The 24,118-nt window shown below is 45.3% G+C and overlaps 2 protein-coding genes across 2 annotated transcripts in view; both read right to left on the bottom strand.

Moving 5' to 3' along the window:
* DMRT1 (doublesex and mab-3 related transcription factor 1) overlaps positions 1–1,796 on the bottom strand; it is a 59,962-nt gene extending 58,166 nt beyond the window's left edge. The window contains exon 1 of the mRNA XM_075726705.1: positions 1,497–1,796. Within this exon, the coding sequence (XP_075582820.1) occupies positions 1,497–1,796 (300 nt within the window). The remainder of the gene's footprint in view (positions 1–1,496) is intronic.
* Positions 1,797–19,416: 17,620 nt separating this feature from the next.
* The window catches only part of KANK1 (KN motif and ankyrin repeat domains 1), a 29,438-nt gene continuing 24,736 nt past the window's right edge, over positions 19,417–24,118 (bottom strand). The window contains exons 8-11 of the mRNA XM_075726271.1: positions 23,490–23,632; positions 22,753–22,953; positions 20,116–20,214; positions 19,417–19,479 (exon numbers count right to left, since the gene is read on the bottom strand). Coding sequence (XP_075582386.1) covers positions 19,417–19,479; positions 20,116–20,214; positions 22,753–22,953; positions 23,490–23,632 — 506 coding nt within the window. The remainder of the gene's footprint in view (positions 19,480–20,115; positions 20,215–22,752; positions 22,954–23,489; positions 23,633–24,118) is intronic.

Here is a 24,118-nt window from a genome sequence, read left to right as displayed (position 1 = left end):
CCCAGGAGGGCCACCACCAGGACCCGCTAGCAGGAGGCATTCCCTGCCTGCTAGAAGGTGCTGGACAGCAGAAGAACAGTCTGTGCAGAAGGGGACACTTGCATGGGCAACACCCCATTTCGCGCTCCCTCCCCCGAGGCAGGCAGCAAAGGGATCCACATTTATTATTCCGTGGTTTACACCAGGCAGAGAAAGCGCACTAACTTGGGCATAATAACAATTTCTGGACTGCCATGCTACTGACAAGGAGGAATTATTTAAACAAATGAAAGCTCCCAGGGGGTTCAGAGGACATTTAGTATACGTGTGCTGGATAATTAAATAAAAAAGTGGGGAAAGATGTAATCCAGGGCTGCTAAGGTTTTTTAAATCTGTCAGTGGGACATTCATTTCATGCGGGATCACGAGGCTCTAAGCACACGCTGTTAGCTGCAAAGTGGGTCGGTGGGTCTGATACCACTGCCTTTACTTGCACCAGCAGTCCCAACGCCTTCCAACTAAATTGTCTGCAAGGCTCTGTTTGCAGGAATGAGAAGGTGGAACCCCACTCAGAGCTCCAGCAGGCTGGCAGCCGCTACGCTCCCGGGGCTCCTCTTAATGCAGTTTGCAAGGTAAGGATCACAAGGACTAATACAGCAGTCATTGACATTGCCGAAGAGTTGTGACTTCAGAGGGACTACCTAACGAAAAAAGTTATTCCTACACAGAACTGGCTGCCGCTTCGTTTCTTAGCGAATCCTGCTGAGCCCTCGTTTAGATTTAAGGCGACCCAGCTACACAGCGATGTACAGAGCCGCTCTGTGCAAAATCGGCAGCAACGCCGTTGAAGTCTTTTTAGCATTGCGCGCAGCTAAAGCCACCTCGCACCAGTCCAAGCAGATACACCCAATCTGAAAACCACCGGCGGAAAACATGCTCGCTAACCAATTAGTCGGCTAGACGATTCTTGATCCCGTTAAAGACAAGCTGACCAAGCGGCACGTTGACGTTAACGGGGAAGTGCCCCCCTCCGCAGGTCTCAGAGGCGGTGCGCGCCCCCCGGGGCTGCCCCACGTTTCGGCTGTGCCCGTTTTGGAGGGGGGCGCAGCCAGGCGGGCCCCGCCGCCAGCCGCCAGCGCTCCGCGCAGCCCGACCGACACCCTACGCGCCCTCGGGGCATCTCCTGGCTTTATGCAAAAAAAAAAAAAAAACCCAACCAAACAAAAAAAACACCCTAACCCCCCAAAAACCCCCAAAACATAAACCAGCGAAAAACCTCACTAATTTAGGCAGACGGCGGCGCAGCTCCAGCCCGGGGCGAGGCTCCCCCGCGGCCGCGCCGCCCGCTCGGCTCCTGCGGGCACCAAACCCCTGCGGGCGCGGAGCAACGACCCCGCCGCCGGCAGCACGCCGGGCGGGCGGGCAGACAGACAGACAGACGACAGCCCACCCGCCCGGGCAGAGCCCGCCGAGGCGGCGGCGACGGCGGCGGCGGCGGGCCGCCCCGCAGGGCTCACCTGCGCTGCCATCACCCGCTGCCGCTCGGCGATCAGGCTGCACTTCTTGCACTGGCAGTCCCGCCACATGCAGAACCGCTTGTGCCCCTTCAGCGGCGAGGAGTAGCCGTGGTTGCGGCAGCGGGCACACTTGGGCAGACGCGGCGGCTTCTTCGCCGCGGCGGCGGCGGCGGCGGCGGCCACGACCCCGTCGGCCGGGGCGGCCGCCATGAGGGCAGCCGCCTTCCCGAAGCCGCCCGCCTTGTCCCCCGGCCCCGCGGCGTCCGGGGGCTTGCTGAAGGCCGGGGAGTCACTGGGCATCGCGGCGGGTTGGGGGCAGCCGGGCGAGGGGTCGGCGCGGCTCTGCCCTGCCCCGTCCCGTCGCCCCGCGCGTTTTGGCGGGCGGCGGCAGCCCGGCCTCGCCCCTCCCGCCGCGGCCCCCCCCGGCCGGCCCGTGCGGCCGCGGAGCCCTCTCTCCCCCGCGGGGCAGGCGCCGGGGGCGGGGGAGCGGCCTCCCCTCCCTGCCCGCTCCTCCCTCCCGCACAGCCCGGCCTGCGGCGGCCGCACGGCGGGGAGCGGCGGCCCCCGCCCCGGCCAGGCGGCCGGCCGTCGGGTGCGCAGCGGGGCGGTGGGCGCCGGGCCGGGCGGCCCCGAAGCCCCGGCCGGGTGCTGGAGGCTCCGCGGCCTCCCCGCAGCCCTGCGGCCTCCCCGCAGCCCTGCGGCCGCGCCGCCCTTCCCGCCGCGCAGGGCCGGCGCAGGCCGCGCCAGCGGCGGTCACGCCGGCCGAGGCGTAAGGGAGAAGCGGGATGCGGGGAGGCCATGATGAAGCCCTCTGTTCCCTTGGGTTGGGTAGGCCGGGCTTGGTTAGGCCACCGGCACGGCCTGGCCCAGGGAGAGGTGTGCCCCCCAAATAAAACACCCGCCTTGCCGCAGCTCGGCTGCTCTCCGCCAGTAGCCGGGCTACCGGCTCTTCGCTGGACTGCATCTCCTGTTGGGGGGTTACCCTACAGCCGTGTCCCTAAATGGGGACACTGATAAACACGGTGATCGCTATCTGTGCGGGCGGGTGATGCCAGCAAACGCAGACCGACGGCGGTGACAGCTCAGTAACCAGCACCTCTGGAGCAGGCGTGGGTGGCTAGAGCGGGTATCCTCTGCAGAGGACGGCAGGAGAAGATGCTTTTTCTTTTCTTCTTTACATAGGCTCCCCTTCCGACTTGGCACTATGTGATTTATAGACCCATGCAGCTCTACAGATATTATTTACAGTATTAATATTTCCTCTGTTACACCTTTAAATCTTTCGGGGCTCAACTTTAGATGACGCTATCTTCATGCTGAAATGAAACTATTAAATTACATCGCAATCTAAGATGAATGACAACTGTCAAATGAGTGACTCAACAGATGAAGCAGAAAGCGCCTGAGATTATGTGAGGCTGATTTATAAAGATTGCATAAAGATTTCTATAACCCCAGCTTCATGACTCAGCATATCAGATGGTAATAAGTTACAGTAGGTAGAAATTTATTTCTGCTAGAAGAAGCCAAGGAAAGCTTCTCTCTCTTCCAGATCAGCTATCTCCCAGCTAATTCCGCTCAGACTGAGCCTCCCTGCCGGAAACAATCAGTGCCTATCCCAGCCTGAAGAAAGCCCCAGATCCTTGCTGCTTGCTGCTTTCCATTAGCGTTCACTAAAATTACATTTAAAGAACTTTTTCCTTCGTGGTACAACCTTTATGGCACTTTCCATCCTCCAGAGAGACCACGTCAAAACGCTCCTGTTAAGCCCCAGTCTCGAGCAGTCAGGTGGTCCTCAAGTGAGACGCCAGCAGAAGGCGCATGGGCTCGGCACGGGCGTGCGACAAGCGTTCAGCCCGCAGAAACTGAAACTTTTCCCTTGCGTCGCTTTGCTGGGATTGACATTTCTGATGTCAATAGCTGCACATTTTCCTGCAAAAGAGAAGATGATACAACGTTTAGTGGAACAACAATGTGATTTGTGTATACACCTAATTGCGTACATCGCTAATATTTAAGGAGGTGAACAGTGCAGACAAGCATGCTTAGCCTCCTATATTGAAATGTGAAATTCTTCCCTGTACGAAATCAGTTGAGATCTTCTCAACTCGTAGGGGCATTAATCAGGCTCCGAAGGTGCTGTCTAGGAGCAAGTCTTGAAACTGAAACTCCAGTTTGTGAAGTTCTGCGTGTGGTTGAGTACACCACAGGGATGTTTTCAGGCACTTGAATGCAAATTGTCTTGAAGTCAATTGAAAATGCAAATTAAAAAGGAGATGAAAGGAGGCTAAATCAAAAGAACAAGAAAGGCAAAATAAAATAAAAATTAACAAACTGAGGTATGAAAAGGTAGGAGAAGAAAAAGCACATCAGAAATGACGGAGGCAGAAGACAAAAAGAGGAAGGAGTGAAAAAAGAGAAAAGAGAAGCACAGTGCATAAAGCAGGCAAAGACAGACAAAGGAGAAATAATAGCAGTCACCAGCTGCTTATATATGACTTTGCACTAGGAACTAAGTGGGACAGCCAAGCTCAGGGATGAATCACAAGATGCAAAAAATGCAACAGTTCCAAGGCGAACATTAATTCAGCTGTCTTTCACATAACTAGTATTTTCTACTCCTGCTTTTCAGGCTAACTGTACAGGTCTGTATTATCCATAATGTTACAGAACAAATTGGTGAGGAGCAAAATATTAATGTTAATACCTGTCTAGTATTTTGTGTTCGGGATGAATACTGCCAAAATACCTAGATGCCCGAAGAATACAAGTACACAGTCGATCCTTTAACGATGAATTGCTTTGGTTTTGCTAGCTGAAGTTGCACTTTGAGTATGGTTTTAGTGTGTAATGTTTGTCTCAAATTTTTTTAATGGGCGTTTGTTGAGGATGACAACACATTACTGGATTTGACATCCACTGGAGTCATGAAGGAATTCCTATTGGATGGTTATAAACTGCCAGCAGTTCTAACACGAATCAGAGCACTCTCACTGCAAGTCTTCAGGAAATCGTAGTCATTCATTTAATATAAGTCTGGGCGTCTCTGATTTGAATCCAGCAATGTCGTCAGTGACTAAACATTACTGCAGTTTGCTGGCACCTTTGGAAATAACTGTAATTAATATTTCTGGTGGGAAAAAAAAAACAAAGAAGAATCAAATGACATTTTTTCTTTTTTTTTCTAGGTAGCTGATGGTTATCCCTTAGATTTAACTTTTTTGCATAAGTCTTTAAAGTACAAAATATCATGTTAGTGACAGTCTGGCCTTTGCTGATGCATGCCTTTGTCTCATCCCTTGAACCTTGCAAAAATGTTTTATTTGCTAACAAGATTGTCATTTTGAGGGACAGATGTGAACAAGCCATGTCCCCACCACCGCATTTGGCATGACTGAGCATCTCGGTAGAGTGGTCACAAATTAAAGAGGACTCGGTTCTGACACCATTGCCTGGTAAGGGAAGACCTTTAGTTTCACAGAAGTCAGCAGGGTTGAGTGCATATATTAAGTCCATCTTAGAAATCTGCTAGATCTGATTCTGGTGGTGGTTTTTTTTTTTTTTTTTTTTTTTTTGCTATCAGTGGGTCAGTCCAGAGGGGTTTGCCCCTCTGTTCACAGCAGATCTTTTTGACTCTCCCAGGTCATTTTATAGACCGTATCATCAGGGCTGGCTGTGGATTCCCAACAGCGCCTCAGCTGCAGGAGTGGTGAGGGATAGAAGATAAAGCATTCACACTGCCTGTCTGCATTGTTTGAAAACTTCAGTGTGTCCATAAACACTCTGCACATTTAGGACAAAATATCGAAGACAGCCAGAGGGCATCAAGCAAAAGAGGGAAACGGTGCCAGCACGTTCCCCTGAGGCACTGACAGGGGCTGGGAAACTCCTCAGTGCTGGACTTCAGTGCTTGCGCGCAGCTTTGGGTGTCTTGGCTGCCCTACAGCCATCAGGTTAGCAGAATAAACAAGTGTACAGCTACCCCCATCACCAGTCCTGGAGCTGTGTTAGTCCACACATGTTATTTACTTATGTGAGTCAGTGGCTTGATATCAGCTGGCCTACTTGTGTGAGTAGCCTCCCATGCAAACGTAAGTATTTGCTGGAGTGACAGACATGATCATGGCAACTAAACTGACTGAAAAGATATTTCAGGGAAAATCCAGTAGGTGGCATAAATAAGCCATGCATTTTTTGCAGTTTCACCTGTATACTTGCTCTGTTCTCTTTTATTCATTCATTCCTCATTTTAAATCTCCTTTAACTTACAGGAAAGCTGAAGTTCTATCCTCTGGCTCTTAAAATATAACCCCCAGGCAAAGTTTTGTATTCCAGGTGGAGAATTTTCTTGACACTTTTCATACAGCTTTTTTTTTTTTTTTGTCTCTTTCTGTATTCATGTTTTGACACTTTCTGTTTGCAGGTTTTACATCTAGAACTGCCTGCACCACAACAAAAGGTAAGGGTTTCTTCTTAGGACAGGCAGATCCAAACCCAAACCTTGCCTTGAAATGCCCAATATTTACAAGAGTTTAAAATCAGCCCTAGAGTTGCCGTCTCAGACACTTATCTGTGATAAGAGTGTTGGCACCAGCAGCATTACTCAAGATCAATGAAATCTGATAAACCACTGATGGCTTTTGCCAAAAGGCCATCCAGTCAAGCTGGCTCTTTCCTTCAGGTGTAAGATTTCAAGTGCTTCGTTCTGCCTTGCTCCAAAAAATGTTTCTAGGGCATTCAGTCTTCAGGTGTTGGGAGCACCAACGTGGTACTTGGTCCTCTTCTCCTCAAGCTCCTTTCTCCTTTGCCGTCTTGGTCCAGGAGCTCATGTTCACTGGGTGAACAACTGAAGCAGTTTATAGTGCTGCCACCACTGGGCTATTTGCTGCTTTTCCTCAGTGAGAGTTAGGAGAGTCCCTGGGGAGGGTGTCCATAGCCTCTCACCAGTCAGCTCAGAGACATCTTTCTTCATCAGTCTGAAAAGCTGCTGTGCCCAGCTCCACTTGCAAAGACCACTGGTTGTTGGCAAGGTTGACCAAAATGTGTATGCTCTTCAACATGCTCAGTTCACGTTCTCTTCTCTTGGTGCAAATCCAGAAGATAAGGTGTGACACTAATCCAGGGGAGCCTTCTCCAAAGGGTGTAAGAAGGGATGTTGGCAGGTGGCGGGGAACAGCATCAGCTGTATTCCAAATTAGGGAACAGGCCTGCCACAGGAGGTAACATGCCTTAATGGCCATTGAAGTGGGAGTTTCATTGACACTCTGCTTGCTGGTGTTCTCCTGACAGATGGAAAGGGAGCCTCCACATCAGTAACTTCAGATGAGCTACAGCTGAGAAAAGCCACCAGATAGTCATCATCTAGAATTTAATGGTCCAAATGTCTGGGTTATGGTAAAAATTACTTACGTAAAAATCAAGAAAAGCCTACCTGTAACAATGGATGGCTCTTCCCCTTCATAGCTGTGAGCCCAGCCAATGATGCTGGCCTACAGTGCTCAATAAAAACACAATTCACTGGAAACAAAATTCACTCTGATACATCGTGCCAAGTACAGTACAAAAACAAAGCTGTTTTCAAGTACAATGAAGCAAATAGCGTGGAGATATTTAAAAAAATGCATATGTTTGTCATGTCACCACTGAGTAGTTTTGCTAGTAACAGGGATAAAGAAAAGGAAAAAATGCCTTTTTTTTTCACTAACATCTACATTTTCCATTTTCTCATTTGTTCGTGCAAGTTGGAATCATTTCATTGCAGATTTAAAGGCTGAATGCAGATTTTACACGCTGTCAGTTCCTCAGAAATTTCAATCATTATTAATAATTGACTTGGATAACTATTGGGAAGCATTATTAGGTCCGACTTAGAAAATAGAAGTAAAAAAGTGAGTATACAGAAACTACTGCATTGCTTCTTCCAGTCTTCATTGTTCATTTTAGGCACACTTAAAAATTAATTGGATCCAGTGACTTAGAACATTGAAGACTCTTGCATGACTCATTAAGCTGACATTTCTAACATTTGTAATTCACACTGTGAGAATGATAGAATCACATAAGCCATCTATACGTTCAAGCTCCTTTATCAGGGTAGGACTACTGCAGAGAATGCCCTTAGTTTTGAATATCATCATCAATTCAGCTCTAAGACATCTGTAATGGAGCTGAGTTTGATAGACTGCTAGAGTGTGAAAAACTAAGCTCCAACCTCTTAAAAAATAGGCAACACAATTAATTGCTACTTTTTTATTTATGGTCTTTAATCTTTTAATGGATACAGTTAAATTCCCACTTCATTGAGCAAGCCCATTGGTATTTAAAGGAACAAATAGATCATTTCAAATTATAAAGCACTTGCTTTATTACCTATGCTTTCTTTTCAATTGTGCAAGTTTTGATTATTCTACATTCTTGATCTTCAGTAACCTAAAAATGCTAGAGCTCTATAATTGTGAGGGTTGGTTTACTGAGGTAACTGAAGGGGCAGTTTTTGCTGTGTTGATTTATTGGCTGTCCAATTTATTTAGTTATTTGTGCATTAATATTTGTTGCTCCTAATTCCGATGCTTGATAGATGCATGCAAAAGTATTGTTACGATAGCTCCTTCTGAATTTAGTTTCTTCTTTTTTCTTTAAGCCTAAATAAATAGAAAGTATCTTTTTCACATAATATTCTGCTCTCAGGAAAGCACATTTCATTTTGTGGGACTTCCCATTAAAACCAGTCAGGGTAGGACACATGTCTAAGAGCAGTTTCATGGTGCTCTCACCCCGTTTCTTCCCCCTTCCCACATGAAGTCTTTCAAATCCACTGAGGAGGTGCAGGGCAAGGGAGGTGGGGGATGTCAGAATTGTCTCCAGACACAGCTCAGCTCTTCCAAATATTTTAATTAAAGTCAAATGACTATTACTTAATCAGCCAAGCTGTGAAATGACTTGATGTGAGACGCTGACCTGTCACATCTCCTAGGCTGAGAAGGAGTGTTTCTTCTTCCTTGTCGGCCTGACTCTCTTCCCCTGCAGCCTCTCCTGTCTCCCCTCAGTGCCCCAGAGCAATTGGGCAGTTCAGAGTGGCCCCCAAATGCTGCAGACAGAGTACTGGGTCTTCCCATCTTCAGGGGCTGATGGGCTCATCCCTCCTCCATGCCAGGAATCCCATTCAGAGGAAGGGCCCGGGAAATCTGGATCCCAGGAGATCTGCACCTCTCAAGTAAGGCTTTGCTTAACGCTATCAAGATACAGATAATCAGAGCACTTACTTAGTTGGCTTCCTTAGGAAACAGTTTTCTTCTATCACTTGCATGTCAGTCAGCAGTGTCAGGTTGATGATCTCTGTACGTCTTATATGCACATTGGCTAATTAGGAGTAATAGAGTTTCTCTAATTCTATTGGCTAGAAGGTGCTAAGGAATGTGACATGTTACAAATTATTTCAACTGTTGGCTATTAATTTTAATTAGGCTGGCTTTGTCTAGACATGGAGATGCCTTGTTAGGTGATGGGAACATTGTGTGGAAACTAATTAGTCAGACTTCTTAATTTTCTGTCATCCCTATGCAAACAGTGTCTCTTGCAGATGACAGAATAAAGGTGTTCTGAGCCCAGCTCAGCCATCCCAGCTAAGTGCATGCAAGTGTTCACATTGCCTGAGTAAAATCTTTTTAAATACCCTCAGAGTCTGAAATTGTAACAGATAACACACAGTAAGGTTGAGAACAAAGAATAGCTTCACTGCATGGCTGTTCCAGCTATTATTTTCTCTTACCTGTTTTTAAGAAACTGAGGTATGGAGATTGCCTTTTCACTGCTGGAAGGCAGCTTCTATGACTTCACAATAATGATGTCTTAGAAGATTGTTCATTAGAAACCTGAAGATAAGTAGGGTGCATCTCTATTGTACTGTGAAATTCCCCAGGTATTGATTAACACACTAGCCCATACCTCCTCTCTGTAGGACTCGGTGTGCTCTATCAGCTGAATGATATGTACCTTAAATAGCTGCCTGGATGCTCACTTACCTGATAGCCCATCAGTCTGATGATGTTCTGGTCCAATGGGTGAAGAACACATGCCTTAACCAACTTCCAGTAGCTATTTATTCTTACATGCTCCAGTGAGATCCCTCCTATCACTTTTTCAAAGCAAACTTTAGGAATAAAATGAAAATTACACGCGCACACACACACCCCCCATTTAAAAAAAAAAAGAGACTACTCACCTGGTCACATTGTGACATCCCCTTTGTTAAAATACAAGCTGTTATGGAGTCTGGCAATGTTGTTACAAGGAATATCTTGCACTTACCTTTTCTTCCTATTCAAAGAAGGTCTCTAAAATCATTGCTATTATCAACATTAAGTTCTAAGGGGCACCACTTGACCACTCATGAAAGATGGTCAAAATATCTTATTGCCCCGGACCAAGTTGTATGAGATTGCACTGTTAACAGTATTTTATAAGTGGACTGGTGATGGTGATAGAGGGAGACAGAGTTAGTTCTAGCACTGGAATTCAGGAGTGACCTGGCCTCAAAATGCTGGTTAATACAACCCTCCTTCTGGCAGGGGGCAGGAGTGACTTTCACAAACTGCGTTGTGTTTTGGTTTAATCAAACCAGTGGGAAAGACAACCTCATTATGATGAGGGACTTAAACAATCAGCAACACTGGAGAGGAGTATAGGAGGCAGGGATAGCAGTTACATGTTTTCCCTGCAAATCTGGACTCATGTTTTCCCCAAAGCTTGATTTAAAGGCAAAGCTAAATTTCCACATGCAGCCTCCTCTCCATCTTTGCCCCACCAGTATCTCAAGGAGAAGACATGTGGCAGTTCAGGACGGCAACTTAGGCATCCTTGTGCTGTGTTTTTGTTTAACATTGAGAATGACACACTCAGCTCTGCTCAGCCACAGAAGAGGATCAGGTTTGCTGCCTGTGGAAGGCAATCAGCTATTTCAGGTACTTTCAGGCAGCCTGTGTTACATTTCAGGTGAGAAAGTCTTTGGGGTAGCTAGTTCCTCAGCTCAAGCATTTCTGTGTTGGAGCAGCACGTCCAACCCAGCTCATTTTCATGCCCTTCAGTAATAATGTGTGTCAGCAACCCCCATGGGGCCCCCTGGGCAGGCCCATGGTAGATGATAGCCTATTTTCCAGCTTTGTACCTGCCATAGAAGAACCTTTTTCTTTCAGGCTTGAAGGAAATAATACACACCTTTCTGCAGATGGAAGAGAGTTTTGGCCTTGATCCTCAGCTGCCTTAATTTAGGGCAAGTGTCCCTTTTGATCTGGCTGCTGGTGAGTGGTAGGGGGGTGACATGTTTATGTGTTTGTCACGCTTTAGCTGAAAGAGGCACACCTGGATACCAGAAATATGTCTCCTGCAGCAGGTTGCACAGCAGGTGATTTTGTTAGCATCCTCAAGAAAATCATCCTGTAATTTGAGGGAAACTTTAATACCTGGAGAAGAGGTAGATCTCAGAGCCTTGGGTAGCCATCCTAACACCTCTTGCTCTTGGGTAGATGGGTTCCTCACAAGCCAAAAAATGCTACCCCTAGAGATTTCCTAGAAGGTAATGTCAGGCTCCTGAACTTCTTCCTACTGAGTTGGTAGAAGAGCTGTAGAGGGTTTGCGGTGTAGCACAGGGTTACGTGGCAATGTTCCTTTCTCTGTCTATGGAGCTAACATTTCTGTTAGCAGTTGTTTTGCTCATCACTTCTTCCAAAGGCAATGCTAGGGCACAGACCATGGCATTTTTCCATCTCCTGACCCCAGATCTTAGGAAAATACTGTTGGGCCTCCTTGTAAGCACAAAACTTGGCTAGAAAGCAGTGGGCTACTAATTTAATGTTAAGTTAGTTAGAGAAAAAAATTATCTAAGACCAAGATAATAAGACCAAGATAAGACTTGGGTATGTTGGCTTGACATGCAGGCCCTGAAATATCAGCAGTTGAAAGGGGGTTATTAACAGAGGAAGAAAATGAATGAAACAATACAGAATACTAAAAAGAAAAACCAAACCCAAAACAAAACCCGGTAACTAACTGCTCTGTCAGAGTCTGGTTATTTTCCCCTGCATGCTTGCAGCAGTGTTGGATTTATCCCGGCTGTAGAGGTCTCCCTGTTCCACAGAGAAGTCACTGGGGAGGTCGGGGCGGCGGAGGGAGGACAGCCAGCATCCTGCTGGGGTGCAGCTGGGTGCTCCAGCAGATCAACGGGGCACATCAGGAAGGCACTGGATGATTGTGTTCACACAGCTTGCAGGAGGGATTTACAGTCTTATCTGCAGCATGTTTTCAGAAATTCACACACATACTTACCCATTTTCATGTATCTACATGTGTCTCCTTTGTCTCCAATTATTGACCCAATTCTGACCAAATATGAGTTGTTGTACGAAGGCCCGAATAGGCTATTATCTTGTGACACAACAGACAGAGATGGTGACAAGCTCATATCCATTTGAAAACTCACACAGGCTTCCCAAGAACCAAAACCTGAACTAAACCTGAAGAACTTTTTCTCCTTCAGCTGTATCTTTTTGCTTTACTGGCCCTTTGCAAATCATCTGGATGGCTTATTATTTCAGCAGTCACATACTGTGGGGTGTTTTAAGCTCCTTAGTTATGGCATTTGTCTCATTGCAAAACAAGACTGTCCTTTTAAACTTCTTCCTTATTTTCAGCTTCCAACTTGTTGAAAGCTGTTGCTTGTGGGGTTGACCGTGGCAGCCTTTGGAGCTGTCTCCCCGGGGACACACTGACCATGAATGGTGTTGAGTTGCATTACAGCTTCCAGGGTCAGGTGCCTCTCTGCTCTATTTGAAGTGGGCAAAAAAATGCATGGACCATTTTTTGCTCTCATCACGCTGCCAACTCTGGTCCATTTTTGCTTTCATTGCACTGCCAATTATTGTTTAATTCACTCTCTGGCAAGTTGTCTTTCAGTGTTACAGATTTCTAATTTTCTCTCACTCCCACAAACTTATATTATTTACCCTCAGTTGTTTCAGTCTGATTTTCCTAAACCAAATCTTATTATCATCCTGTGTTTCTAATCTCTCTCAATCTCTTTGTACAGCTGTTCTGCTCACACTCCTCCCATATCAGCATCCACTGCAGAAGGCATTAACATGCTTCTTGCTCCTCCTGCTAGGCTAGTGATGCAGATTAAACCACCACAATAAAGGGCCTCTGAGCAGATATATGTGGTTGGACTGGAAAATTCTCATGATATATTTGCAAGAATGAGTGCACGGGCAGGGGGGGAGCCATTTTCTGGGCCAACCCCTGCCTGCTCATACCTCCATGGTACCAAGGGGTTGTAACTGGCTGGCTCTAAGTCTCACTAACCCCTGGGACTGGAGAAAAGTTGCTCTTCTGGCCCCAGAAAATGCCCAAGAGCAACACAGGGGCACCACAGGATGACTGCCAGAGACAGCAGGTGGCTTTTCATGCCTCAGAGAAAAGGGTGATACCATGGCCAGGAGGTATTAATCTGCCTCTTTGCCACGGCATGCAAAAGAAATGGCGTTATCTTCATCTCAGTGAAGTTAATGAGGCTGAGTGGGGAAGGACAGTATTACTGAGGGAGCATCAGCTACTCTTTCAAACTCTGCAGCTAGCAGAACACAGCAAGGGCTGTTTCTACAACAGTGGCTAAAGCCATTAAGTGAAAAGCTGAAGAAAAAAATTACCAGCATATCTTCTAGAAATACCTCTTTGCTACTTCCATTCAAATCGGCACTTACAGATCATACAAAAGCATGTGCACTACTTTGAAAAAATATTAGCCTGTATGTTATCTAGATAATAATACTGCAAATGGCTGTAGTGGTGTTTAGAGGATTGACTTCTGCTATTCATGGCTGAATGTAGTTAACAATACTCTGCTTAAAAGTATAATGATGTCGTTATTTACAGTCTCTACTGTAGAGGTCTTTGAAGGGCAGTTTTGTATAGCAACAATTATTTAAAAGGCAATTTATCTTTGCTGGTGCTAGTTGTGTTGGCTAACCAAACAGAAAATGCGCAGACGTGGTTCCCAATGAGAAGTGGCCAAGGGGAAAGACTACCACTCGCTGAGTGGCACAGGGCAAAGGAACAAAGTGCAGGTGGGTAAAGTGATAGAGGGGAAAAAAACTGTCCATCAAGCTTGTCTCCTGTGCTCCCCCTTCCCCCCGCCCTTTAAGGCCCCAGCAGAAGCACTCACAGCAGGTACCAACTGCCTGAAGGCTCCTGTTTTCCCTGATGATCTTCTCATTCCTGAGATCTTTTCAGGGATCATGCATGGGGTCGGTGCGTGGATGTGAGGAAACACGCTTACCTTTTTCTTTTAGCAGGAAAAGCTGAAAGTGTGTATCATTAAGGAAGCAGAACATTTACAACAGAGGTTTTGAGGCACTGAATTAATTAATCACCTGTAATAAAGGACCATCTGATATATTGACCAATGTATGTATACAGCCGTAAGGCAGTACTGCTTCCAGCATGATTTACTCATGTGCTTTGTTCCCATTGCCTAAAAAAACTGGCAGGAAAACAGATGTGCCATTTTACAAACAACTTTAAGAAGTTGTTACAGTCATCTTTGCAAAAAAAAAAAAATTGTTATAGTATTTTCTGCATGGTATCTTATACAGAGGTTCCCAAATATTCTTGCAGGTAGCATGCTATTCTGCAGCTCCTTAACAGCACTTTGCTGTCCAGTGGTACTTGCTGAGAAGAGATGAGGTACTGGTATGTTGGATGATGCCATGCCAACCAAACAGAAAGTGGAGCAACTGATGGAAAAGACAGCAACCAGGTAGCTTGGCTCTAAGCAGGCACTTCCATTCAGCATATGCATGCACAGAGCCACAACAGCCAAAGTGAAGTGAAACAGCCAGAATTTTTTAATTGACTTCCCTCGTCATTGCATTAGGCTGTGAGTAGTGAAAGCTAATACTTTCACAGCTCCCAACTGAAAAATTAAGCAAACCTGAATCTGGGTGCGCCTTTCCTCTAATCTCATTGCCACCATTTCTGAGAGTGCTTAATGCAAAATCCTCCTTGCATGTTTTCCAGCATGGGTCCTTGACCTCCTACCTGTGTCCTTTGTCCCACATCAGGCGCTCGGACGCAGGCCCATGCATCCCCATGTGAACTGAACATCTGAAAGCCTCTCTTTTTAGCAAAGAAATGCTTGTAGTTAAGGTTTCCTTCGATGGACCTGGATGCAGGCACAAGGGAAGGAAGGGATAAAGTTTACAGACCCACATGCAGACAGAGAGCCCAGTGAAGAGGGGTGCTCGCAGCTGCAGTAAGAACGTGAACGCTGTTTTGGCCAGCTCTGCTGCTGCCTTTCAAAGGCGGGAGGACGTCTGTAGCCTTTGGGCTGCTTCCATCACAGCGAACAGAGCCAGTCCTGTGTGTCAGGGATCGACGCCAAGCCTTGCATTATTCACACCATGGCTGAACTGGACCCAGAGCAGCCAGACTTCTCAGCCAAAAGTATGAAACACCAGGAGAAACAGACATAAAAGCTATTTCTAGAATAACTTGAGTTCTTCCAGCTGTATCAATAAGATAAAACCCCTGAAAGTGCATCTTGCAAAAATGTCTTCTTCAGTCATTGCATTTAGATCCATATTTTGTTGGCTAATTTCCATCATTTTAAAACTTGGTACCAAGTAATCCTTGCCTCTGTATCTTTTAGGATGATTACAAGTGGCAGCTTCACTTAATGTATGACAGTATAACTGGAAAAAGACAGTGACGTATTTTACAGTCTTGAATCAAGTGCCAGAGCTTTTATATATTCACTGACAGTTGGAGTTCAAAGGTGATGACAACATCATGCTTGGATATACTGAGAGTCAATCATCATCTGATCTGAACTGAAAAACAAATGCCGGGGAGTGTGCAGAGGGAGCTCGGTTCAGAGCTAGTATGCATGGTAAACCCCTTAATCCCAGCACCTGTGATAAATGCTATCCAGCATTAGCAGGTGGAATTAAACTTGACTGGCAGGGGACATCGGTGGATACAAATGCTTTCGGGAACCTCTTCACTATTTCCTTGGGAAGGGCCTGACTTCCACAGTGTGAACTCCTTCAGGTGTCAACCTCTTGGAGACAGCAGGGCCATCCAAGAGAACAAAATGCTAAGGGAATTAATTATTCTTTATTCCCCCCCCCCCCCTTTTTTTTTAAACTGCTCATTCCAGGAAGTCTTCCCTAATAGGATTTTAGGCCAGAAATGACATTCACTGACTTTGGTAAAATAGTCAGTTTATTCTCTACTTTTCACCTATATCCACTAACACACCCAAAGTTTTGGTTGCTTTTGGCAATCCTCCTGACATGGGATACCATAATAGCCTACTTCACCATACAGCTAAAATTGGGGGCACTTTGCTTTACAAGGCATTTTAACCCTAGACAATGAGCTTTTGGGAAGAAACTGAACATTGCACAGAAATGCCAAGTCCACAGCTTCATCTAACATTTTCTAAATCTCTAGGAGGCCAGTTCTGGGTCAACCTTTTTGCTTACCAGGAAAATGGCACCTAAATAAATCCAGGAACTCTGAATTGTATAACCTGACTCTTGCATGCTGTTCGAAGGGTCAGATTCCTCCCCAGACTTCTGCCAGTCAAGGCCATTAGAAAGCAAAGCAATCACTTAGAAAATTTTAACCCCTAATGTGTTGGTTTCTGATATACCAATTCTCTACCGGGGTGGGGGTGGGGGGTGGGGGGAGGAAGGAATGTTAATTTCCACATTCCTCTTCCTATGCTTTTTTCCAGGTAAAAAAGAAAGTATTAAAAGTATTAAAGCAGATTTGGTGACTCTCCCTGTGTCATTAGTCACCTAAATCACTGGACCATTTGTTTTAAACCCTTTTATGATCGTTGCGTGCCCCTGATCCCATCATGCCCAGGACTCCAGGACTCCCATTGATTTGTGGAGACACAGGGACCTGTGCCAACCCAGAAAATAACAGTCATGGCCCTCTGCTCTGAACAGCTAAATTCATAGGCATTTCAAATTTTTTTTTTTTTTACCCTCAGGCTACAGTGTGTACAAATACACACGTGTGCAAATGAAGCACAGTAGCAAGGTAGTAGTGCAGCAACAAAGATCATAATTTAAAAAACTGTTTTTGCAGCAAAGATCTATTGGACATGCTACTAATTAAGATATCTTCTACAGCAATACAGTGGCACTACTGAAGAAAACATCAGACAGCTCAGCATACTCGTTAACAAAAAGTCAGACTTTGGAGCATAATCTACAGGCTTTAAAACTGCTGTCACAGAATCACAGAATCAGAATCACAGAATATCTCAAGTTGGAAGGGACCCATAAGGATCATCAAGTACAACTCCCTGCTCCTCACGGGAGTACCTGAAACCACTGTCATGAGATACAAGCCAGAGTTTAAGGTATGATTACTAACTTCCTTAAAAAAGGACAACTAGACTGCTTTTGGTCAAACCAGTGCTAAGAGAAACCTGTCCCTGGTCCAAATTCTGTCCTGGCAATAAAATGTCTCTCCACTAGACAAGAATTTAATCCATTAGATACAGGCAAGCATGTATAATAAGTGAACTGGATTTTCTGTAAAATTAGAGCAAGTTCTGGAAAGAGAGTAAAGCAGTTATCCTTTTTCTCCACTTCATCAGCTTGATTTGTTTAACTCCAGCAGCATGTGCATTTTAAACTAATGAAAACAAGAACAGATTATCTTGACACTGCTTTCCAGACAGTTGTTCCAACTGTGGCAAGAGGCAGCAGATCAACAGATCCAAAAATGAAACAAAAGCCACTTTTGCCATGCCCAAGGTGGGGAGATCCAACTTGCACTAATTCTGCTGAACAAGAAACCCACCTGGCTCCTAAGTGAACAAGGAATTTATTGGGAAGCCTGCACTGGTGTCATGCACTGTGTGTGACCAAGTCTCAGGTCGTCGGGTGGATGCATGTGTGGGGCACAGCTCAGCTCCCTGCTACACAGGATACGCAGCCTGCACCCACTGTCTCTGAGCGTGGCTGGCAAAGCTAGGGACATTTCTTTCTAATTTTTTACAGCTGTTGCTGCTGTTTGCCGTCAGTCTAGTGTCAGAGGGAAGACCTTATTTTCACAGTGATTTGGCAAGTTGGTGACATACCTCTTTAACTAGCAGGTAGGACCGAGGTGAGACAGCATCCACACAAAATTAGATGCTAAGTGAAGGCTGAGAAGAAAAGTTGGCCAGAGGTGTGCAATAGTGAAAACTGACTGACCTCAAGGTGGGGGGGGTCTTGTTTGGAACTGCTATGTTAAGACATGTGTCCCCCCCCCCAGCAGAGAGACCTCACCTGCCCTTTGCTCAGGGGACACTCCCTAGCACGGGGGTGCCAGCCTGGCACTGGTATCACACAGTACCCACAGAAACTTCATGTAGTCCAAGTCACCAAGTCCATGTAGGCCAAGGGGGATGAAGATGACTTCAGTGGGTCCCTCCTTCAAAGGGACTATGTAAGAAAAGCTGTTTGATAAGGACTTTGGTAGCGAGGGAGGAAGGACACAGAGGAACAGAAGTGTGTGGGTCCCTTGAAGGAAGGCATTGAAGTGTGTTTCTCTGTCTCATCAGGTAGGTCTGAACTGACAAGGATACAGAGGCACTAGCTTAGGGCTTGCTCCAGTGCCATCTAAAAACCATCCCCTTCACCAAGCTGCCAGGAATGTTTGGAAGATAAAGCTCAAAGGCTTGTATTTCACCTGGTAACTACTTTGCAGAGAGTGAGGTCAAACTGCTTGAACACCATCCTTTGGTGTCTCCCCATGATGCTGCACATGGCCAGGAGAGAGGCGACTGCACTGATGCTGTTCACATCAGCAACTCCCAAGGGTTGAGCTATCCAGTCCTCCCTGCCTTGACTTACCAATCTATCCTGGTTTGCCTCTGCAATTGTAATTTGCAGTGTATCTGGATGATGACAAATCACACGTAAAACAGGAGAGGAGTAAAACAGCATAATGAAATTTTATTCTGAAAATATGGCAAGAGTCTAAGGCACTTCAAACATTTCAATACACATGACTAAAGTGAATGTGACAAGGTAATAGCATTCCATAAATATGCACCGAGAACTATGCTCAGTTCCACTCAAGGGGAATATACAGCTGGTACCTCTAATTTTACTCTCCAATAAACACGTATGGAGCTTATAGACTGACACAGTTAATAAAAATATGGTAACAGGACATGTAATTCTTCATGTAGTGTTTAATTATTAAGGAATATAAAATGTTGAAAATACTGTGCGAGTTAATTTTATAGATACTAGTATCTTTCATATAAAAAGTTATACATTATCCCCAATTAGCAACAACTTACTTAGTGACCTCAGACCTGACTAGAGGCTCTATCCCCAATACTTACCCACTCACCCACCAGCTCAAGATCCACGGAGCTGACTGTATAAGCAACTGCAACTTCTGATTTTCAAAGTAATTAAAAACATCAAAATCATGTTGGAATGAAATTTATGAAAAGGTTACTGTGGTAAAGTCTAGGCACAGTAAATGTGTTTTAGAATGATTAAAAACGAGCCACTGGGACACCCCTGCACGGATAGCTTTAGAAGTCTTAGGCTGCACATAACATAGGAAAGGATAATCTATAGCAAAGAAAAACGGGATGTATGCCAGTGTATGGGAAGTTGAGTAGGTGAGCAAAAGAACAGTTCCGGCTAAGGTTCTCAGCTGAGCACTACTTAACTATATGCTTGCTTCAAGTTTACAGTTTTCTATCTTTAGCACTAGATCTCTGCTTTCACTTTGCTGGTGAGTTCAGGCACAAGACAATTACATTCAGTATCTGTCTCAGTAAAACAGTAACGTTTAGCAGCTTAAAGACGGCATACAGATTTTTACAGGTATTCATGCACTACTACTCAAATGTGGCTCTGTGGGTGGGACCAGGAGATGTCTTTCTGCTAAGTCTAGGAGTGCCCTAGAAAAGAGGAAAGAACAATTAATCAAAGATAAATTATTCCAGCCAGCCAAATGAGAACACGACAGTCACAAACACTCTGTTCAATCCCTTGCCTTTAATTGCACAGATTAATCTTTCTCTTTTTTTTTATTTTAGGAAGAACAGTGCCAGCTATCATACAGCCTACTAACTGAGAGTACGTGTTGTTTAGACAGTGAAACATTTAGCAGCAGTTTATCAGGAGGGTGAGTTGGGGCTCAGAGCAGGTGGATATTTGCCAAAACACCTAGGACAGTTGTAACTCCAGAAATAGCTGTGTTTTGGTGATCAGGTCAATAATTAGCATTACAATGATGCAACAGCACCTCTGCACACTAGTCAGAGTCAGTGAACCTTGCTAGTGTGCTATCTTCACCCCCAGATAAAAGGGAGGAGGAGGTATCCTTCAACCAGGGTTCAGCCTTCTGCAGACAACCTGTACTTAAAAATGTACATTTCACTTACCAGCATAAAAACTACCCTGTGAATAAACTTGAAAATTCATGTGCTGTACAGCTGGTGGTGGTGGTGGTGGTGTCATTTTTTGTTTATGTTTTACTATTATGTTCAGGAGCAGCAAGTTAAAATGTAAACTGCAGGAGGTTGTGTACTAACCGGTGACTGGGTTTTGGAAAAGTTGACATGGGCATAAAGGAGAACCGCGATGTCCTTATGTCCAGCTTCCAGGGCTATTGAAAGTGCTGTGCTGCCATCCTGAGAGGAGAAAGGAAGAAATAAGAGCATTAGCGCTTGTGTGCACTAACAGACCTCTTAAAAGCCCCATCAGCCCACTGAGAAGGGAAGTTACAAAGTGGAGGGCCCACGGCTCACACAGACAGCTGGGTTAATTTAAAGTCTTGTTTAATTTCTTTTATTATAATTAAGTGACAATAAGCCTTGCACTGCTGTTTTATGAAGCAGTCCAATTGTCAGAGGCCTCATAATTTCTCTCAATGAGGAGTCTCGATTATTGCTGAGGAAGAATGAACACACCATTATCACAATAACGTTACATGTAGTGCTGTGTAAGACCAGTGATTTCGGAAGATTGGTCTGTCTGAGAGAAACTACAATGTCAGTGAGGGGTGGAAGAGAAGATAAGGGAGGGATAAATGCTTATCAAATATCATGATAATTGCTGTGTTATAATGATAATTGTTGTGTTATAGCTCCCATTAACACTAAAAGCAGTTGCATTCATAATTCCAAATGCTCCTTGATGGAAGTCTAACTACAAACAAATGGACTTTCCTGGTCGAACGCTGACACCTCCATTTCTCAGAAGATACTGCTTGCAGAAACCACAGTTGTTGAGGCTGCTAGAAGCAAAGACTACTTTTGCCTAAAGGGTAATACATTGACCTGCTGCCATGTTTGGTCCAGGAAGAAGCGGATGTCAGCCAAATCTGTGATGTGAACCTCTGAGCAGTCAGAGGGGCACACTTGTACGAAGCTGCCACATCCTCAATTCTGCCTTCCTTGCTTCCTTCCCTTCCTGAAACTGGTGTATCACATGGCTACAACCCCTGGCTCTCCAACGGTGTTTCAATTACAAGGCAGGCAGCTACAACCTCAGCACAAATCTCACAGTGGCTTGCTGTTCCACCACCTGGCTTTTGGCTCTTGTGCACGTAAGTTTCCACACCACCACCAGTATTTGATATGTCCTCTCATAGGGACTGCCTCTTATGTTGGCTCTCTGAATGGAGCACGTTTTCCATCCACTGCCATAGCACCAGTATTAGAGTTGGCACCAGTTTAAGGAAACTGTAAACCCCTTTTCCAGCATGGGACATGATGGAGACCATCCAAGTGGAAAGTCTTCTTAAAAGACTAGAGGGGGGGATTATACATAAACCTAATTGTCCTGAGCAGAGAGGGAGCTAGAAGAGCTGTCCACTACAGTGCACTATAATGCACCACAAATGCACAACAAATACTCCACAGTCAACACCAGGAAAAGCCAAGTTCTTAAAAGAGAGATGCTGAATCACTGTCAGAGTGGCACACATCAGTAGGATGAAGCTCAGTTTACTACTGATTACGCTGACTGGAAAAGCATCACTGTCACATTCAGAATAGCTAGGGGAACATTAACAATCTCATCATCTCTCAGCACAGACAAACCTATTATAAAATGAATAAGCAGCAGACAAGCTGTGCTTGGGAAACATTATCAAACTGTCTACAGGAATAGTTAAGTGTCATGTCCCCATAAAGACTTTTAATTATTGACTTGGTGATTAATAGTGCCAACAGCATCCAGGCTGCAGTAACCTAGATTGCCCCCAAAAGGGTTTTCTTACACTGAGGCCTTCTTACATTTTCCCCTCAGGCCAGCTGTTACACACTGCCGGCACCATCGGGCAACCGAGCCGGCTCCTGCAGCTGGTGAGTGAATGAACAGAAATGATGTCTCTGCCTTTCTGCAACAGCTTCAACAAATAACCACCCACTGCCCTTCCAAATCCCAAACCCAGGCTCCATTTCAGTGCTCAGCAGGTGAAAGCAATAGGAAGAATGGAAACGGACCCAGAGAGTGATGTTGTTAACAATAACACGGTACTGGCAAGAAACCAGCTAAGTCAACATTTTGAAGCTTGAGAAGTCTACAGATCAAATTGTCTGCTGACACTGTAGGCTGCAATGATCCTTGCAAACAAGAAATATGCAAGTGTCTCACTTGGCACTGAAGTCACAGACTGTATCTGTTTATTGTCAGGACAATTTAGCTTCATGACTAAGACCAAAACTATACTCTCAAAAGCCATGGTGTAGATACTGTGTGAACATCCCGTGAAAAGAACCGTAGGACTGATGTTTGCCACAGACACAGAAATCAACACAGCAAGGCCGTTAAGTCACCAGATAAGGTCCCTACTGGAAAATGGAAGACTCCTGGGAAAGGAGGAAGGAATGTGAGAAGGGGAGATATTTTACCATGAGCTAGCACATATGGATTATCTCTTCTGGCCACTGCACACCTACAGCTAACCACAGAAGTAGCTACTGGGTAGGTCTGTTAGAAAAGCAGACATACTAGCCAAATAATCACAGCACTTGCTATCACTAAGCAGAGGGTTCACGCAGGTTCATGCATTTGGGACTCTGGCGCCGTTAAGAGATTTTTTTGTCAGAGATTCACATAAGCAGATTTCAGCGGCTCTCCACTGCATCAAAAAAACTGAATTAGAAAAACATTCCAGAGTGGAGAAGCTATCTGATGAAACACTATCTGGAAAGGCAACTCACATTGTCCTCCAGGGTGCCGTTACACCCAGGCTGAGCCAGCAGAAGTTTGACAATCTCTACATGTCCATGTTCACTAGCACACATCAGAGCTGTAGAGCCTTCGTCATCCTGGATATTGACGTCTGCACCACAGGCCAGTAAAGCTTTAACCATGTCTATCCTCCCATGACTCACAGCTAGCATCAGTGCGGTCTGACCAGCCTGCATGGAAAGAAGAGGAAAACCTAAATCACCACACAATCAGTCACAAATCATGCATACTTATTTTTTTGGCACAGTGCTTCCTCGGGGCGGGGGGCGGGGGGAAGAGTGTTATTTTAGACAGCACTCTCAAGGCTCTGTTTGCCATTTAAATACCTTGTATGCATAACATATCTTGCATTCACATAGCTATTTATTAAATTAAAGGAAGATATCGGACCTATTTCTGGACATGTGGAGTTCCTTGAAAGGAACTAAATGGTGCAGAATTTGTAAATGCCTCCTAAAATTCAGTAATGGTTCTTTCATATAATATTCAATCTTCATTTTTAGAAGACATCCAGACCTGAGGCTCAACTGTTCTTCCACGGCTCCATTTTGTATACAGCAATCAAAAACATACAAACATCAAAGACTGCAGAGGGTGAGAGTGAACAAGTGCAAAAACTGAACCAATGGAGCAGGCATGGGAGCGTGGAAGGGAAGCTAAAAAGCCACAGGAGTAGGAACAGTGTCTCGTGAACCGCTTGACTGACCTGGCTGGCTTTAGCATTCACATCCCCACAGCTGAACAGTTCCTCTACTATCCTCATGTCCTTCTCTGCTTCCACAGCTGCAAGTGCAGCAAGCATGATGGGGGTATAGCCGGCCTTGTTCTGATGATTTACGTTACAGACATCTGCAGAAGGATGAGATAATTTCTTTGGAGAGCACGAACCCAAAAAGCAGCAATTGTGCTAATGAACTGAATAAACTGTTAGTAGAGCAGCCTATAAAAGAAAAGGCAGCAATTGCTCTCATAATGGAAGCAATTCAAGGGAAAATGGAGAAGAAAAAAATAAACAGGGGTGCTCTTGAGCCTGAGAAAGAAAGGATTCTCTTCTACTATGCATGCAACACAAGGGAGAGCACAAAGCCATTTAATATGTCACCATTTAGGGTTTTCTTCATGCACTTTTTTCTTCTGTAAAAGCAAGTGGTCTGAAATTTGACATGACCATCAGGGTTATGGGTCCGAATCACAGGAATACCATTAGGAGAGCCTTTAGGCTCCTCTCCTGGGGGGGCTCCACATTGCAAAACAAAAATGGCCCAGCAACATGGTCAGTGGAAAAGCTGTTTCTCCTCAGCACAAACACTTTCCTGTAATTGGTGTAATTGTGAA

Source organism: Pelecanus crispus, chromosome Z, assembly GCF_030463565.1.
Source record: "Pelecanus crispus isolate bPelCri1 chromosome Z, bPelCri1.pri, whole genome shotgun sequence".
Classification (NCBI taxonomy): domain Eukaryota; kingdom Metazoa; phylum Chordata; class Aves; order Pelecaniformes; family Pelecanidae; genus Pelecanus; species Pelecanus crispus.
Note: the sequence above shows the minus strand (reverse complement) of the source record. Positions and strands in the feature narration are given on the sequence as shown.